General features: G+C 40.5%; 1 protein-coding gene across 4 annotated transcripts in view; it reads left to right on the top strand.

Annotated features, from left to right (window-relative positions):
• Positions 1 to 11,111: 11,111 nt before the first annotated feature.
• The window catches only part of GRB14 (growth factor receptor bound protein 14), a 128,920-nt gene continuing 121,055 nt past the window's right edge, over positions 11,112 to 18,976 (top strand). For 3 of the 4 annotated variants that reach the window (XM_024999504.2, XM_024999498.2, XM_010801964.4), the window contains exons 1-2: positions 11,143 to 11,478; positions 12,730 to 12,862. In XM_024999504.2, the coding sequence (XP_024855272.1) occupies positions 11,288 to 11,478; positions 12,730 to 12,862 (324 nt within the window). In that variant the 5' untranslated portion in view covers positions 11,143 to 11,287. Of the gene's footprint in view, positions 11,479 to 12,729; positions 12,863 to 18,976 lie in introns of all 4 variants that reach the window. The other variant, NM_001011681.3, reaches the window with a different exon arrangement.

Raw genomic sequence — 18,976 nt, forward strand, 5'->3', positions numbered from 1 at the left:
ACCTCAGATATGCAGATGACACCACCCTTATGGCAGAAAGTGAAGAGGAACTAAAAAGCCTCTTGATGAAAGTGAAAGAGGAGAGTGCAAAAGTTGGCTTAAAGCTCAACATTCAGAAAATGAAGATCATGGCATCTGGTCCCATCACTTCATGGGAAATAGATGGGGAAACAGTGGAAACAGTGTCAGACTTTCTTTTTTTGGGGCTCCAAAATCACTGCAGATGGTGACTGCAGCCATGAAATTAAAAGATGCTTACTCCTTGGAAGGAAAGTTATGACCAACCTAGATAGCATATTGAAAAGCAGAGACATTACTTTGCCAACAAAGGTCTGTCTAGTCAAAGCTATGGTTTTTCTAGTGGTCATGTATGGATGACCACTGTGAGAAAGCCTGGACCTTGAAGAAAGCTGAGCACTGAAGAATTGATGCTTTTGAACTGTGGTATTGGAGAAGACTCTTGAGAGTCCCTTGGACTGCAAGGACATCCAACCAGTCCATTCTGAAGGAGATCAGCCCTGGGTGTTCTTTGGAAGGAATGATGCTAAAGCTGAAACTCCAGTACTTTGGCCACCTCATGCGAAGAGTTGATTCATTGGAAAAGACTCTGATGCTGGGAGGGATTGGGGGCAGGAGGAGAAGGGGATGATGATTCATGGGGTCTCAAAGAGTCAGACACGACTGAGCAACTGAACTGAACTGATAGGAGAAGGCAATGGCAACCTACTCCAGTACTCTTGCCTGGCAAATCCCATGGATGGAGGAGCCTGGTAGGCTGCAGTCCATGGAGTCACTAGGAGTCAGACACGACTGAGCGGCTTCACTTTCACTTTTCACTTTCATGCATTGGAGAAGGAAATAGCAACCCACTCCAGTGTTCTTGCCTGGAGAATCCCAGGGACAGGGGAGCCTGCTGGGCTGCCATCTCTGGGGTCACACAGAGTCAGATACGACTGAAGTGACTTAGCAGCAGCAGCAGCAGGAACTTATAAGCACATCAAAATTTTTACATAAATCAGGTTGTTGTTGCATCTGAAAGGCAGTGGTAGGAGATAAATGAATAAATTCACAAGAAGTGCACGTAGTTTGGCAAGTCACTTATGGCTCCTGGAAATTTCATTTTTAATAAGGCACAAAGATTATTTAAAATGGTTATTCATGGCAGGGGTTTCCCTGGTAGCTCAGCTAGTAAAGAAAGCAATGCAAGAGACCCGAGTTGGATTCCTGGGTCAGGAAGATCCCCTGGAGAAGGGACAGGTTGCCCACTCCAGTATTCTTGGACTTCCCTGTTGGCTCAGATGGTAAAGAATTTGACTGCAATGCAGGAGACCTGGGTTTGATCCCAGGGTTGAGAAGATCCCTTGGAGGAGAGCATGGCAACCCACTCCAGTATTCTTGCTTGGAGAATCCCTATGGACAGAAGAGCCTGGAGGGCTATAGTCCATGGGGTTGCAAAGAGTTGGACACGACTGAACCACTAAGCACAGCACACTCATGCGAGAGGGCCACATAACAGAAGATAACGGGATCTCCAATAGATGTGCTCCTGGAAAACAGGTGTCTACACTGGCTGGTCATGGCACCACCCTTCTATCTTAGAAGACCTTAAATCGTTACTATTATTCTTCTATACTTTCTGTTATTCAGGGGTAGACTTTATTTTCTAAAAGTCACGGGATAAATGTATGTCTCCTAGATCACAGAGAAGATGCTTAAGCTTTTCCCACAATTATTAACTGCTTTGTTAGCACAGCTGGCTATAAGTGGGGGTGAAGGGTGGGGGTGGTCTACAATAGTCCTGTTTTAAAGGAATAAGATATAACATAGGTTAAGATTTGATGATGAAATTTCATTTGTCAGTATAGAGGATGGCTGAAAGGCAGTCTTGTGAGGGTTATGATAATAGAGCACTATTAAAGTAGAAAAAGGAATCCTGGAAACACCCCTTGATTTGGGATGGGTCACCAAAAGGATGTACTCTAGCAGTAATGGCAAATCAGAAGTAGTAAATCTTTAAATGACCTGGAGCTCAGCTTTGAGTCATCACCAGATGAGATAATTTCAGAGTGCTAGTGCTTCCAGAAGCAGGAAAAAGCAATTACAACCCTCTGGGCAGGAATCTAGTGTCATCCTGGGCCTCCGCTTATTTCTAAAAGTTATTTTGCAAATCAATGTCAGGTAAACAAAAATAAATAACCAAGAGTTTAAAGAGACAAAAAGACGGGAATCAAATGTAATAAGAATGCAAATAGACACATGAGGGGTTCAAAGACTGGCATTATCAGACACATTTAAATAACACCTATTACTTTCAAGGAGATAAGCAAGAAGACTGAATTTTAACAGGTATTTAGATACCAAAAATAGGATAATTTCACATGAATTTATGTATGAATGAATGGATTTATTAATATCTTGGACTCAGCTTAAGAAAGATATGTCAGGAAAAAAATACCTAGCAGAAAGTATGAAAAAATAAAAATTTGGTAATACATGAAAAATGTCAATAGGCAAGGAGGGCACAGTGATAAGGTCTAAGATATACATAATTAGAATCCAAGAAAGGAGAGAAAGGGGAAGGAGCACTGTTTGAAGAGATAATGGCTAAAAACATTTCTAAGATGACAAAAAATATTATGTAGCAGATTCAAGAGCACTTACAAACTGCAAGAAGAATAAAAAGAAGTTCTCACCTAGGTGCAACATAATAAAATTGCAGAATATTAAAGGAAATGGAAACCTTAAGAATAAGGGGGGTAAATAGGGTTCAAATTACTTTCAAAATAAATGACAATTAGACTGAGTTGGTTTCGTCAGAGCAATGGAAGAATATATTCAAAGTGTTGAAAGAAAGTAGTGCCAAGTAGGAATTCTCTATGCAGCAAAAAATCCTTCAAATAGGAAGCTGAGCAGAAAAGATCATTTAACAAAATCCTATACTTCTTCATAGTAAAACATTCAAAACTAGGAATAGAAGTTTACTTTTTTAACTTGATAAAAGTCATCTATGAAAACACATAGCTAACAGCATACTTAAGGCTGAAAGATTGAATTGTCCCCCCATGATTAGAATCCAGACAAGGATATCTGTTCTCACCACTTTTATTCAATACTATACTATAGGCTCTAGTCAGGGCAATTAGACAAAAAGAAAAAAAAGAATAAAGAAGGCAAAATAAACTAAAAGGTATCCAGATTAGAAATTAAGAACTAAAATTGTCTCTATTTGCAAATGACCTGATCTTGCATATGAAAAATCCTGAGAGGGGAAAAAAATGCATCCTCAAATCTATTAGAACTAACAATTCAGTTCGGCAAGGTTGCAGGATACAGAATCAATATACAAAAAATCAATTTATATACACTAAAAATGAATAATTCAAAAATGAATTTAAGAAAATAATTCCATTTGCATTAGCATCAAAAAAGATAAAGTACTTAGTAATACATTTTTAAAAAGTAGTACAACATTTATAATCTGAAAACCACAAAACACTGATGAAAGAAACTAAAGAAGTCCTAAATAAAGGGAAAGATATCCCATGTTCATAGATTGGAAGATTTAATATTTTTAAAAGGACAATATTCTCCTCTTAACTGAACCGAAGCTTAAGTGAAATCCCTATCAAAATCTCAGTTGGCTCCTTTGCAGAAACTGACAAACTGATCTTAAAATTCAAGAGGAAATTAAGGGGATACAGAATAGCTTAAACAAACTTTAAAGAAAGGACAAAGCTGGAGGACTCACAATTCCCAATTTCAAAACTAACTAAAAATTTACAATAATAAAAAGAGAACAGGCATACGAAAAATAGAGCTCAATGGAACAGAATTGGAAGTCAAGAAGTAAATTAGTGGTCAACTGATTTTTCACAATGATGCCAAAATAATGCTATGGAAACAAAAGTCTTTTCAATAAATAATGCTAGGACAATTGAATATATATATGTAAAAAAATGAAGTTGGACTCTTTTCACATGATATATAAAAATGTGTTATGACTTAAACGTTAATAAGAGCTAAAACTCTAAAACTGAGAAGAAAACATAGGAGTATATATTTGTGACATCAGCTGTCTTAGATATGATACCAATAGCATGTGTCAAAAAAATTGGACTTTACCTAAGCTTACATTGTGATTTAAAATATCATCAGAAGTGAAAAGAAAACCCACAATGGGACAAATGAACCAACTGAAAAAAAAAAAGAAGACAAATGAACCAAGTGAAAAATGGGGAGGGGATCTGAATAGACATATCTCCAAAGAAGATATATAAATGGTCAGTTGGTGCATGAAAAGACGTTCAACACTGTTAGCCATTTGGGCAGTGCAAATTGAAACCATAATGAGATACCACATGGCACCCACTGGAATGTCTATACTCAAAAGACAGAAAATCACAAGTGTTAGTCAAAATGAGGAGAAACTGGAAACTTTGTATACTGCTGGTGTAGACACTTTGGAAAATATTCTGGCAGTTCCTTAAATGATTAAACATATTTACCAAATAACTTTGCAATTTCAAAGAGAATTGAAAACATATGTCCACACAAAAACTTGTAGGCAAATGTTCACTGTGGCACTATATGCAATAGCCAAAAAGTGGAAAAAAATCCAAATATCCATCAAGTGATGAACGGATAAACTGTACATATAAATGCTACAACATGTATGAACCTTGAAAATGTATGCTAAGTGAATGAAGCCAGTCATAAAAGACCATATACAACAACTGTGTTGGGACTGCTGAATCCTGGCCACTAGACCACCAGGGAGTGTCCAACTATGTTGAGATACAGGTCACATATCACACAATTCACCACTTAAAATGTACAGTTCAACAGCTATTAATATATGCACAGATCTGTACAACCAACATTACAATTAATTCTAGAACATTTTTATCACACCCTGAAGAATCTCACGCCCATTAGCAATTATTTTCCATTTTACCCCAAGCCAAGTGGTCCTATGTAACCACTAATCTACTGTCTATCTCTACAGATTTGCTTATTCTGGACATTTCATATAAAAGTGTTTGATATCCTTGCATTGTTTGGAAAGATGGTTAAAATTAAATTATTTATTTATGCTGTAATCTCTGATACAATCACTAAAAGAATACTAAAAATGTGTATTATTCTCAAGTTAATAAAGCAGAAAACAGATGGCACATTCAAGCTGGGTAGTTTGAAGAGAGTTTAATAAAGGAGCTCCTTATTAAGATGTGACTAAGTTTAAACAAGACAAAACAAAATATAACAAAAGGAGCTAGTGGAGAACTCCATTGTGTGAAGATCTAACCGAGTTTTTACTCAGCTTGCAAGCTGACAAATTATCCTGCTAGTTTCAAGGATCCTGGCAGAAGACACAAAACTCCTGGGTCAGAGACAAAGGACAGTTTGTCACTCACAGCAATAGCAGTAGCCAAAGTATCAGCATTTGTGCAATTTTCTGAGCTTGAAATTCCCATAGGATTACATAAAGAGGTCAGGTAACACTTACACATGCAGTGGATTGCATTGCAAGAGAGGAACCATGCCACCTGACAGGAGAGAAAGGGAATAAACATCCCAATTTCATATTCTTCCCACTGTTCAGTTTCTTACCGGTTTCTTCCATTGAACAAAACCAACCAGAAGTCAGAAAGCAAGGAAGCCCTTTGATGTCATCCATAAACGTGACCTTCCTTGGGACCCAGGGCAGGGTGGGGAAAGATGGAAAATGAATCAATCAGGTACAAAAAATGGATAAGCAGAAGGAAAAACATGAAGTAATACAAAATAATTCAAGAGATGAAAGAAGGGGAAAAGAAACACAGAAATGGTTAGATAAGAAGACAGCACTTATTAGGATAGACATTTAACACAAAATATTCTTCAATTAAAAGCAATGATCATCTACTTGGATAAAAAAAAAATTGGCTAAGAGACCTAATCATATGTCATAAAAGACACATAAAACGGAGATAAAAAATGCTGACACAAAGTATGGAAAACAGATGTACTATAAAACATCAGCCAAACTGTATGAATATCAAAGGAAAACTTTAAGGCAGAAAAGTTAATAGAGGTAAAGGAGAACAGCTCAAATGTTCAATGTTTCAATTTACCAAAAAGACCTACTAGTTCTAAATTTGTAAAATTATATACTAAAACTAACTTCTAAAAATTTAGCCTTAAAACATATAAAGCAAAATAAGAGTTTAAAAAATCCACATAGTGGGAGATTTTAATATATATCTCTCAGAATACAGTAGAATAAATAAATAAAAAGTCACTATGAATACAGAGAATTTAAACAACATGGTTGGCACACTGAAATGAAAACACCTTCTTTTCAACCATACGCATACTATTATAAATGTTGACCACATGCTTGGCCAAAAAGCAACTTTCAAAGGACTGAAATCACATAGAGTATTATCCATGACAACAAATAAATTAAATTATATTAAAAAAAAGAACAAAAGAAAAAGACAGCTAGAAAAAACTCTATCACAATGTAAAATACATTGAAATGAATAATAATCAAAATATAACTCACTGAAACTTGAAAGATACAGCTATGGTCATACTTGAGAGGAAACATATGTTTTTAAATGTGAATATCAGAAAATATGAAAAGCTAAATATCAATGAGCTATAAGCATCCACATAAAAAATTTAGGGAAAACAAAGGATGGCAAATAAACCCAAAGAAAGTAGAAGAGGGGAAAAAGAAAAGATTAGAATAGAAATAAGACAGCACACAAACAGACAACAAAGTCATTCCTGAAAAGCTTTAAAATTCATAAATTCTGGTGAATATCATCAAAAAGAAAAGAGAGAAAGCACAAATAGCTAATTTAGGACTAAGGAATAGGCCAATACAATACATCCTTTAGGTATTAAACAGTTAAGAAGAAAGTATGAATAATTTTCTGCTAAAATATTTCCCTGATGGCTCAAGCAATAAAGAATTCACCTGCAATGAAGCAGAAGCAGGAGACGTGGGTTTGACCCTTGGGTCAGGAAGATCCCCTGGAAGAGGAAATGGCAACCAACTCCAGTATTCTTACCTGGAAAATCCCATGAACACAGGACCCTGGAGCATGGGGTCACAAAGAATCAGACACGACTAAGCAACTGAACATGTAAAACATTTAAAAATTTAGATGAAAGAGAAAAATTCTTATAAAATGCTGCTTGTCAAAATTGACATTAGAATAAATAAGAATATTAGATTAAGAATACTTGAGTAGTCCTGTAATTATTAAGAACAGTTTCTCAAAAAATATCAGTGATGTCTGAGATATAAGACAGAATGGGAGAACAGATTTACAAGACATTAAAAAAAAAGCCCATAACAAGAATATAACTAGAATAAGAAAAAGACAGACAACTAATCATAAAACAGGCAGGAGAACTGGTACTTAGCAAAAGAGAAGTCCAAATGGCAAATAATCACGTGAACAAGTGCTCAACCTCATCAGTCATCAAGAAAAGTCAAATTCCACCATGAGGTATTTCTGTACATACACCAGAATGTCTATTGTACAAATTCAAGGATGTGAATAACTGGGGAAACATGCATTGCTGGTGTGCTGAAAATTGCTACAGTTAATTTGAGAAACTGTCAGTATCTAACAGGAGAGGAGCATAGACACAGCATGACCTCACAATGCCAGTTCTGTATACATGCTCCGCAGAAATGCATGCACACCACCAAGAGAAGGGTGTAAAATGTTCACTGCAACAGTACTGCTGTTGCTGCTGCTAAGTCGCTTCAGTCGTGTCCGACTCAGTGCGACCCCATAGACGGCAGCCCACCAGGCTCCCCCGTCCCTGGGATTCTCCAGGCAAGAACACTGGAGTGGGTTGCCATTTCCTTCTCCAATGCATGAAAGAGAAAAGTGAAAGTGAAGTCGCTCAGTCGCGTCGGACTCTTAGCGACCCCATGGACTGCAGCCTACCAGGCTCCTCCATCCGAAACAGTCTAAAGCTGGAAATAACCCAGATGCTTATCAGTAGTAGAATGTATATATAAATTGTGGTATTTACATACAATTGAAGAGTTAGAAAAACTAGAGAAACTTGTAAAAGCATGGAAGAATAAACAAAATAAACAAAAGTATGGAAGCATATAGTAAACAATGGGTGAAGGGAACCACCAAGTCAAGCACAAAAGGGTCCTACAGCATGATTCTATCTACATAAAGGTCCAAACCAGACAACCTACTCTATTGTGAGTAGGGATGGATACTTATGGTTAAACTATGAGTTTACTATGATTACTTGGAAAAATCTGGATTGGAGGGCGGGGCTTTGGGATGACTGACAATAATGCATTTCATCATCTGACATGAGTGTTTGCCTTATGATAAATCATCACACAGTTCTGTTTGTGACCTTCTTTTCTGTACATGGGCTATCTTTCCCAATATAAAGGGTTAAGCAATTTGATTGGTTGAGAAAGGGAGAGAACAAAGCAAAGAGGTCACATTTTCCTTAGGGGAAGGAAGGCTAGGATTCCTAGAGAGAGACCAAGGGGCAGAAAAGGCTTACAGTAGGGGAGGGGCCAGGAGACAAACTGCTTATCCTTTACCATTTTACAGGCTCAAGTCAAAAATGAACAGCCGCTAGGGGAGGACTGGCTCTGTGGTGACAAGGTACCTGCTTTACTGTTTCAGATATCTTCATTAGTTATGGGAAGGAAAATCTCTTTTGAACTTCCCTTTTCACAGAAAAATGCCTCTGTATTCTCTTAGGCTGTACTAGGTCTCATAGTACTCTGCACCTTTTATATTGCATAGTTCTTTATTCAGAATCTTTTTTTTTTTTTTTAATCTCTTGGATACAAAAGCTAGTTCTTTTGTTGGCTTGCTTCAAAAATGTGAATGAGGGAACTGTATCATTCTTGATATAGATCCTCAAGGTGTCTGGGAGTAAATTCAATATTTAATGTCAATCTACAAGACAATACTATTTAAGTTCTCATTCCTCAGAGATTTGTTCTTTTCCTTTTTGCCCCCTCCCCCACCCCCCGCCATTACTACAGGTATAACAAGTTTTACTCATGGGGGTTAGAGGAGGAGTATAAAGCCTGCAAATGGATACTCCCTGGATTCCCACTAAATGAGAAAATGCCCAGAGAGGGGAGACACAATTGAGATCTCATTCCAACCACTGAATATTCTTTCCTGAGGTTAAAATTTTATGCTGGTAAGTGGAGCAGTATACACTACTGGGAAATAGTATTTCCAGTGATTCCAAAGATATAGTTTCTACCTACTCTTTCCTCTGGCAAAAAAAGACAGCCTGCTCTCTCTTTCTCTGTATGAGACAGAAAGACAAAGAGAGAGTTGTTGAGTAGGGAGGGGACAAACCTCAGCCACTGATTCACTCTCCTGTTAGAATGTTCAAACTATATCATTTTTAGAAAGGAGCAATGACTGCCTTCAGGACTTTTGGATGAAAATAGGAATGATTGATGATGATGATGAAGAAAATATATTTCTTTCTTTATGTTTTTAGCTCAAGTTATCTGCAAATACATGCTTCTTTTTTATTTTGCTGGAAAGACTTCAACATATCTGTACGTTTTTACATTAAACTCTCTTGAAATCCACATAGAATCCAGACCATCCTTCAGGGAATAGGATGTGAATGAGGGCTTTGCCTGGCACACAGCACCAATATGTTAGCTATCATCATGATTAGTATTACTAATTTTATCCCTCAGGGGACCTACCACTTGGTCTGGGCTTAGCCATTGCATTGCATAAAGTGTCCTGGAGACCACTCTTGATGTGTAATCCAGGTCAACACTGCTATTTATTGGGTTTTAATTTTGACGTGAGCAAAACTTGGATTCTGTAAGCTCTTTGACTCAAAATTTTGTGCCTCTGTGAAGTACTACAGATTTCTCACAGGCTGGGGAATTAGCAAACCCTGGGTGTCGGCAGTGGTTGGTGCCATGGTGTGTGTGTGGGGGGGTGCTGGGATGGTGGGGGACACACAGATATGGAGCAGGGGGGGTTGCCAGTTTCTTTAGAAGGCAGTGTTTGCCTTTCCCTGGGCAGAGGTTGTGAAGGTTAAGAAAACCTGGTTAACAGAAGCCAGGGACAGATGTTACCTAATTTGGTCAAAGAACAAAGAGTGTATAAAACATTTGGAAATCCCGAACAGTGCACTGGGATGGGGCACTTACTGGAAGGGCAGAAACAGATTTACCACCCAGAATTCAGAGTAGGGCGACTGCATCTCAGGTGAGCATAATGTAATTACCACTTCAAACAGTCTGGATTTGGGGCATGGAATCTTTTGGGTCGGAAGCTTCACTGCACTAGTTCACTAGCCCTGTATTGTCCCAGGTACTCCATGACTTTGAGCCTCAATTCCCTTATCTGTAAAACGGGGTAAACATCTAATTTATGAGGCCGTTGTGAGATAGAACAGGACTAGGTAGAGTGGGGACCCATTAGATGAGAGCTGCTCTTATCAGAAGAAAATGAACAATTTTCCTAAGACGTCAGGTTTACGCATACCTTACTCAGAATTCTCAAACATCTCAGGAGTTTTCGGCACCGATTGTACTGCCTGTTCCCCGTCCACCCCTTCTCCCTCGCCGGCGTCCTCAGCTGCGGAGTGGAAGCAAGAGGCACGTGGGGGAAAGACTGGGACAGACCTGGTCCCCCGCTCTCCTGGCACGGTGGGCCTGTCATGGCGGCCCAGCGACAGCTCTCCGACAGCACAGCAAGAAGAATGAAAAGGTCTCGGGGGTCAGGGCTGCACAGACCCCTGCCCCGCCTGCGCTCTGCCAGGCTAGCCCCGAGGGAGCGCCCGATCACATGGATCCCGCCTCCCGCGACGCGGATCCGCCCCGACCTCGAGCTCAGCCTCGCGCTCCGGCGCCCACCTGGGGAGCCGGCGGCCCGAGCCTCGGGAGCCGGCAGTCAGGGGCGCGGGCCCCCAGCCAGCGCCCACCAGAGCCACGGGCCGCGAGCGGTGCCCGCCCAGCGCCCTCCCCGCCCCCTCCGCGCCTCGCCCGGCCGCCCGCGGCCCCCACCCACCCGCCGCTCCTCCCCTCTCCCCACCCTCCTCCTCCGCCCCCTCCCCTCCCCCGCCGCCTCGCCTACCGCTCGGCCGAGCGTGTGAGCCGCCCGGGTCCAGAGCGCAGGCGGCGAGGCCACCGCACCTGCAGCGCGCTCGGGCTGCCGAACAGGCACCTCGCCTCCCGCCGCCCGATCTCCTTCTCCCCCCGCGCCGGGTCTCTCATGACGCCCGAGTCCCCCGGCCTGCGACAATGACCACTTCCCTGCAAGATGGGCAGAGCGCCGCGGGTCGGGCGGCTGCCCGGGACTCGCCGCTGGCCGCCCAGGTGTGCGGCGCTGCCCAGGGGAGGGGCGACGCCCGCGACCTGGCGCCGGCCCCCTGGCTGCACGCGCGGGCGCTCCTGCCCCCTCCGGACGCGACCCGCGGCTGTGCGGCAGACAGGTAGGCAGCCCTCGGAGGGCGCGGGGGAGTGTCCTGGGTTGGCAGCCGGCGAGGGGTGAGGAGGCGGTCCTAGGGGGTGAGCCATGTGCCCAGAGCTGGGCCAAGTTTGAGAAAGTCTCAGAAGACAATTCCCTTTGAGCTGGCAGGACCTACCGGATGGGCTGGACATTGCGATCTCCCAGCGCCTTATAAATAGCATCACCGATTCACTGAGAGCTCCGGGTCGCTCTCGCCTCTGCCCATCGATGTGAACTAGGAGGCCAAGCTCCAGGCTGACCACCCTCCTTCCTTCTTTACTGCGTTAAAAAACAAAAAAATCCCTTTTATGTATTATAAAAAATCAGAATAAATCAGTTCGCCTCCCACATGGAGTCTTAGAGCGACTCTGGAGAGGCAAAGTACGGATTGACATTTGAGCAGTCTAGCTGTTCAGCAGGAAAGAATAGAGGCTTTAAAGTGTTTCCCAATCTCCATAGCATTCAGCCCTAAGTGCCTGTAGAATTCACAATTTCACACATACTTTAGGAAAGAAAAAGGCTGCAACAATACAAAAATCTATAGTCCTTTATATTCATACATTTAAATGGTATCTTTTTTTTTTTCCTTCAGATTTTCAAAGTGCTTCAACTTCACTGAAGTTAAAATTACTCTGCAGTGGACCAAAGTACATTAATACTAGCAAGTTCTATTCACTTACCTCCTCAAAAACACTGCCTTGCAGTTTAGTATCTATAAGCACTTGAAAAATCAGCAAACTGTGTGTGGGCCACATTGTGAATGAAATTTGAAGTGAGATGAACCACAACTATAATTAATAAACCATAACTTTCAAAAGTGATTAGTAGAATAGAATAGGGATGAGTTCACTAAATGTTTATAGACTGTCAATTTAGTGGATGCAAAACAATGTCTAACTCCTCAGAATGATTTTTACTTCAGTAATTCTGTAGTCTGTATGTCAGTTTCAGGAAAATTATCAGAAGTGCTGGAAATGGGGCTTCCAGGCCTGGTGATTTTTTTTTTTTTTAAGGCCAAAAGAAAAGAAAGAAAGGAATGCAAAAGGAGATTGATTTATATCAATTGACATGTTTTATTCTGACCCACAGAAAGTACACCACAGACCTTTCCTGTATACTTTACATTAGTATTGTCACAGAATGGGGCATTCTGGCCTCAACTTTTTAATCCTGACAGCAATTATATTTTACATTCTGTTTTATGTAAATTACATCCTATGTTCTCTCGGTGTAGGAGAAAAAAGAAAGATCTTGATGTTCTGGAAATGCCATCTATTCCAAACCCTTTTCCTGAGCTATGCTGCTCTCCATTTACATCTGTGTTGTCAGCAGGCCTGTTTCCCAAAGCAAATTCAAGGAAAAAACAGGTATGCATTTTAAAATGTTCTAATTAAAAAATCTTAGAAGTTCTATATCCATATAATCTTTAAGATAGTAACTTACAATATTAGCAAAAGATTAGCATGGCCTATTTTAAATACTCTATTAACTGACATAGTTCTTTGCCATTAGTTTCCTTTAGGGTCTCACTTTTTACATCTGTATAATGGGTATGTTAAACCATACCCATCAGGCTTTTGGAATGGATTAAATGAAAGAATATATGTGAAGTACAGAGCCTAGGAGCTATTATTATTCACATTGTAAGTGGAGAGTTATATATGATAACAACTGAGCAATTTTAACTCAGAAATTGGAAGAGCTGGTAGTGATTTAGAGTGAGAAGGGAATTGACTGGTTCCTTTAATACCTTCTTTAATCTTTCATATTTTCAACCCAAGCCAACCTTATTTACTAAAGAAAATTGATAATGGTGAATCTGTGGTGAAAGGTAAATGGAGTTTTGGACCCCACAGGTTTTCTTTCATTTCAGCAAATTCTCAGTTTGGAAGCTTCTGACTGCAGAAGGCAGATGACTTGTAAGTGATGATTAGCTTATGGACTTAATTTTTATGATTTTCTTTCAAGTTTCTAGTGTGGAGCTGACTTGAGCAAATTAAACTTCAAGAACCAAGCAGTGGTGGGGAGATGTATCACAATTATAAAAAAAAAAAGTGTTTCCTAGGTTAATCCCATCTCTTCTGAATATACTTCATTCCAGTCTTGGATCAGCAAACAAAGAGAAGCTTCACTGTGTACCTTGTTCTTGCATGGGTTGTTGTTTGTAGTCGCTAAGTCGTGTCCGACTCTTTGTGACCCCATGTACTACAAACAGCACACAAGGATACCCTGTCTTTTACTATTTCCCAGAATTTGCTCAAACTCATGACCACTGGGGGCTTCCCTAGTAGCTCAGTTGGTAAAGAATCCACCTGCAATGCAAGAGACCCCAGTTCAGTTCCTGGGTTGGGAAGATCCCCTGGAGAAGGGGTAGGCTACCTACTCCAGTATTCTTGGGCTTCCCTGTGGCTCAGCTGGTAAAGAACCCGCCTGCAATGTGGGAGACCTGGATTTGATCCCTGGGTTGGGAAGATTCCCTGGAGAAGGAAACAGCTAGGCGCTCCAGTATTCTGGCCTGGAGAATTCCATGGACTGTATAGTTCATGGGGTCATAAAGACTCGGACACAACTGAGTGACTTTGACATACATACACATACATGTCCGTTGAATTGATGATGCCATCCAACCATCTCATCCTCTGATGCCCCCTTCTTTTGCCTTCAATCTTTCCCAGCATCAGGGTCTTTTCCAGTGAGTCTGTTCTTTGCATCAGATGGCCAAAGTATTGGAGCTTCAGCTTCAGCATCAGTCCTTCCAATGAATATTCAGGGTTGATTTCTCTTAGGATCGACTAGTTTGATCTCCTTGCCATTCAAGGGACTCTCAAGAGTCTTCTCCAGCACCACAGTTTGAAAATATCAATTCTTCGGCGTCTAGCCTTCTTTATGGTCCAACTCTCATATCCTGACATGATTACTGGAAAACCCATAGCTTTGACTATACAGACCTGTGTCAGCAAAGTGATGTCTCTGCTTTTTAATATGCTATCTAGGTCTGTCATAGCTTTTCTTCCAAGGGTAGAAGCAACAAATTTAAACAGTCAGATGCTTGCCATAAGGAGGGGTTAATGAAAAGAGAGAAGATGGTTGATTATTTTCCCCCAGCTATTGTTCTTTCCTTTTTTCTGCACTTTTACTATCTGTGATGGGTTCAATAATGTGTGTTTGGGTTAAGATGTAAGATGGGAATATGGATGATAGATTATTTTGTGCATCATGGTGATGGAAAAATTGATTTTGAACTATCCCTGTGATCCAGGATGGGGAAAGGAAATGTCTGATGATGGCATAATAGTCCTTTGGGGAATTTAATGCATTGTTTCCCTATTTATGGATGGCCTGCTACGTTTCTTGCATCATCCTAGGCTCTGAAGCACAGAGCTAAGCAAAAATGCCATCCAAAGGGTGTTTATCGGGACTTCCCTGGTGGTCCAGTGGTTAAAACTCCATTTTTCCAATGCAGGGGACATGAGTTCTATCTGACTGGGGAACTAAGATCCCACATACTGTGTAGTACAGCCACAAAGTAAGAGAAAAAAATAATTAAATTAAAAAGGGTGTTTATCAAAAGGTAGGGCTAGGTTAAGCATTAGGAGCTGAACAGAGGAAGGGAAGAAGACAGAGAAAGGCCTGGGTTTACTCCAGCTTTAAATTTGTGAATGAGCACTGGGAGAAAGCCTGTGTCTACCAGATGAGCTGAAGGGGCAGGGTTTCTTTTGAATAAAGAGAGAATAAACATCTTATGATTATGTTAATAGAGGAAGAAAAAAGAGAAAGAGAGTGGGTGTACGTGTCAGGGTCAAGTCAGAGTGTGGCCCAGGTGTGGGTAGTCACCATCTTGAGTAGGACATCTGATTCTGAATGACAATGTTTCTTCAGATCCGGTTCAGCAGATTGGCAAAGTGGGAGAAGGGTGCTATGCTGTGCTTTACTCCAACCAGTTCCCTACTTGGGCCTTTATGTCCTGTCCCAGTGACCTTCGGCAAGAGCCCTGCACCCACACAGACAGCTGTGCTGTGGCCTGAGCAGAATTCTGGCCTGAATCCTAGGGACCAGTCCCAAGGGTACTCCCATCAGAGAAGCGCCCTCCTTGCTCATCTCTTCCTTGGTGCAAGGGTTGGAATTTCTGTAAAGAGAAGGGTGTCCTAGAGCTGGGCAAGAAGTCTCCTTTGTGCACTAATTTATTTTGACTGTGCCGGGTCTTCGTTGCAGCCTGTGGGATCTTTGTTGAGAAGCACGGGTTTTCTCTAGTTGCAGCACACAGGGGCTTCTCTTGTTGCAGCAGAGGGACTTCTCCTTGAGGTGTGGGGCACAGGCTTTAGAGTGCTCAGGTTCAGAAGTTGTGGCTTGTGGGCTCTCTAGTTGTGGGATCTTAGTTCCCTGACCAGGGATCAAACATACATCACCTGCATTCAAAGTGGATCTTAACTACTGGACCACTAGGGCAGGGCTTCCAGGTGGCACTAGTGGTAAAGAACGTGCCTGCCAGTGCAGGAGCCATAAGAGATGTGGGTTCGATTCCTGGGTTGGGAAGATCCCCTGGAGGAGGACATGGCAGCTCACTCCAATATTCATGCCTGGAGAATCCCATGCACAGAGGAGCCTGGTGGGCTCCTGTCCACTGGGTCACAAAGAGCTGGACACGACTGAAATGACTGAACACACGGACTGCCAGGGAAATCTCTTGTATTCTTTTTGTTCTCTTTTCTGCACCTAGACTTTGCTTTTAGAACTGATCCTTTGTTTTTATTACTTTCTATATGCTTAGTTCTTTGGAATGAGGGAGGTTTTGGGTACAGATGGACTCTATGTCGGTAATTCCCCCAAGCTCAGTGTCTTTGTGACACAGATTAACCCTTTACAAGATGATATTTCAGGCCCAATTATCTCTGACCTTTGGTTGAGATGATGTACTAGGTTTCTATTGACTATTATTTATGGCTGAAACATCTTAGGAGACGATGTCTCATTTCTTGATAGTCTCTCTTTGATTTGTTTTGTTTAACCATTCCAGTCATTTTAGCAATTCTTTTCCCCCCATAGAAAAAGTGAAGAATTGCACTTGTTACTTAGAAATAAATGACCAAAAAGTTTGAAAGAATCCAGACTGGCAATGTTAAATCTCATGTGGCCTTTCAAAACCATAGTCAAAACCACTTTACAGGCCATAGATACTTTTTTTGTTTTTTACAATTTGCAATGTCTACATAATGCATGAGTGGTAAAATGAATTGATGCCACAAATAGAATATGCTTTATCTCTTTGTGCAAATAAAATGTCTCAAAGTATATATTACTATATGCTTTCAGTATTTTTATTTTAAAATAAGAGCTGGATTGGGATAGAATCTGGATTCTTTATTCTCCCCCCACCTTTTTAAAAATAATACTAACTGGGTATATTTCTTCAGCATAATTTTTTTGTGTTTGCCAATAAAGCAGATTTGAAGTGTGCCCTCCATATACATGATCCAGAAAAGTTACTTGCAATTTACATTTTATATGAAAAGTAACTTATGACTTTAGCTATCTTTTTTCCTATTTCTGATTAAAATTTACCAGAAAATCGTACCTGAGCACTTATTATTCGAAGAAAGGGAAAGAATATCTTTAGCCTTTGCAAAAGAATCAGTTCTTTTCTCGAGTTTGCCTACCCCCGGGTTATTTTTGTACTTGGACTCAGTTTCTGTAGTTGCTCTGGCTCATTGCTTTCCAGGACTGTGTAGGATAACTAATTCAAAATAAAGCCACTGAAGATTTTAAAGATAAAAAATCACTTGTGAGAAACAGTGTCATGGAAGTTTCAAGCTGGAAGAGATCTTTGAGATAAGCTGGTGAAACAGTCTTCTAGAGATGAGTAAGTTGAGGCAAAGAAATGTTTTGTGGCTGATGTTATCACGGCTAGAACCTGAAAATTGGATTTCTTGAAGCATAGACAGCCCCCTTTTAAGGAAGGTACAATATCCGCAGAAACCGAGAACTCTAAGAATAGCAGAGTGATAAACCTGTATCAGTTGTTGTTAGTTATAACTCTCCCCATAATATAAAAGGTGAGGCAGCAAAAGCCATTTGATGATCTCCACCTAAGGATCTGGATTCCTTTTTCTTTTTCCTTCCTCGACTATAGCAGTCTTTTTGTGTTTTCTTCCCCCTCTAGCTTTCTTCTCTGTCTTCTCCCTAAAACTGATATGAAAAATCTATCAAATCATTGGTCTGCATCAAGTAAGTTTTATCAGTGTTATTAATAAATGGATTTCGTGTGTAGTTTACAGTCCACAGACACACCGAGGCCAGGAAGTGTGTCTGTTATCCACATCATAAGTTTTTTTTTTTTAAAGTACAAAACTCAGAAGTGATTTGTCCATGCTTCCACAGTTTAGATAAAGGAAAATCGAAAAGTGTCATTTCTGTATGTCTTTGTCCCTCACCACACTATTTCTGGTCTATTTTATATTGAATTAAACCTTTTTGCATATCTCAGTAAAATAAAAACTTTCTTCCAAATAATTAAAGAAATTCTTTTCCATATGCTCTGCCTTTGATTTTTGTTTTCTTCTCATATGTCCAGGACTATCAAACAGTAAGTTCATCTCTGTCCCCGATGAAAGGGTCTCTGATATCATTCCTTCATGATGTCAGTAGTGACTTTAATTTGTGCAGTGCTAACCCTGTATGTGTGGTTCTTATGTGGCTGCTGCATTATCCAAATTTACATACGCATTTCTCCAATATACATAGAAGAAGAAAGCAAAGAACTCTACTCCCCATTCTCATTTTCCAGATATAGCAGTTATCAAGATTTTGTCTCATTTATTTCATCTATTCCTTTTTGAAATTTTTATTGTATTTGTTGAAGCACAATAAATTATTTTTTAAAAAAGTAAATTCTGGACATTCTGTCATTGCATCCCTACCTAGTTTTGTATGCACTGCTGGAAACTACATTTTCTTATTTAACTAGCAGGCTATTATTCCCTAACAAAAATAAAAATTCCTTGAAAAGTGAAAGTCATTCAGTCGTGTCCGACTCTTTGTGACCCCATGGACTATACAGTCCATGAAATTCTCCAGGCCAGAATACTGGAGTGGGTAGCTGTTCCCTTCTTCAGGGGATCTTCCCAACCCAGGGATCGAATGCAGGTCTCCCACATTGCAGGCAGATTCTTTACCAGCGGAGGCACTAGGGAAGTCCAAGAATACTAGAGTGGGTAGCCTATCCCTTCTCCAGGGGATCTTCCCGATCCAGGAATCAAACCGGGGTCTCCTGCATTGCAGGTGGATTCTTTACCAGCTGAGCTGCATGTGAAAAATATCTTGGTATCACTTAATATCCTTCATAGTCAAATTTCTAAGTTGGAATGATACATGAAATCCTCAAATTACAAACTGGTTATACCTCAGAATCTTTAAATTAGGTCTTTGGCTGTTTGAATCCACGGAAACAGCATTATACATTGTGTTTAGGCCCACCAGGCTGTTTT

Source organism: Bos taurus, chromosome 2 (assembly GCF_002263795.3).
Source record: "Bos taurus isolate L1 Dominette 01449 registration number 42190680 breed Hereford chromosome 2, ARS-UCD2.0, whole genome shotgun sequence".
Classification (NCBI taxonomy): domain Eukaryota; kingdom Metazoa; phylum Chordata; class Mammalia; order Artiodactyla; family Bovidae; genus Bos; species Bos taurus.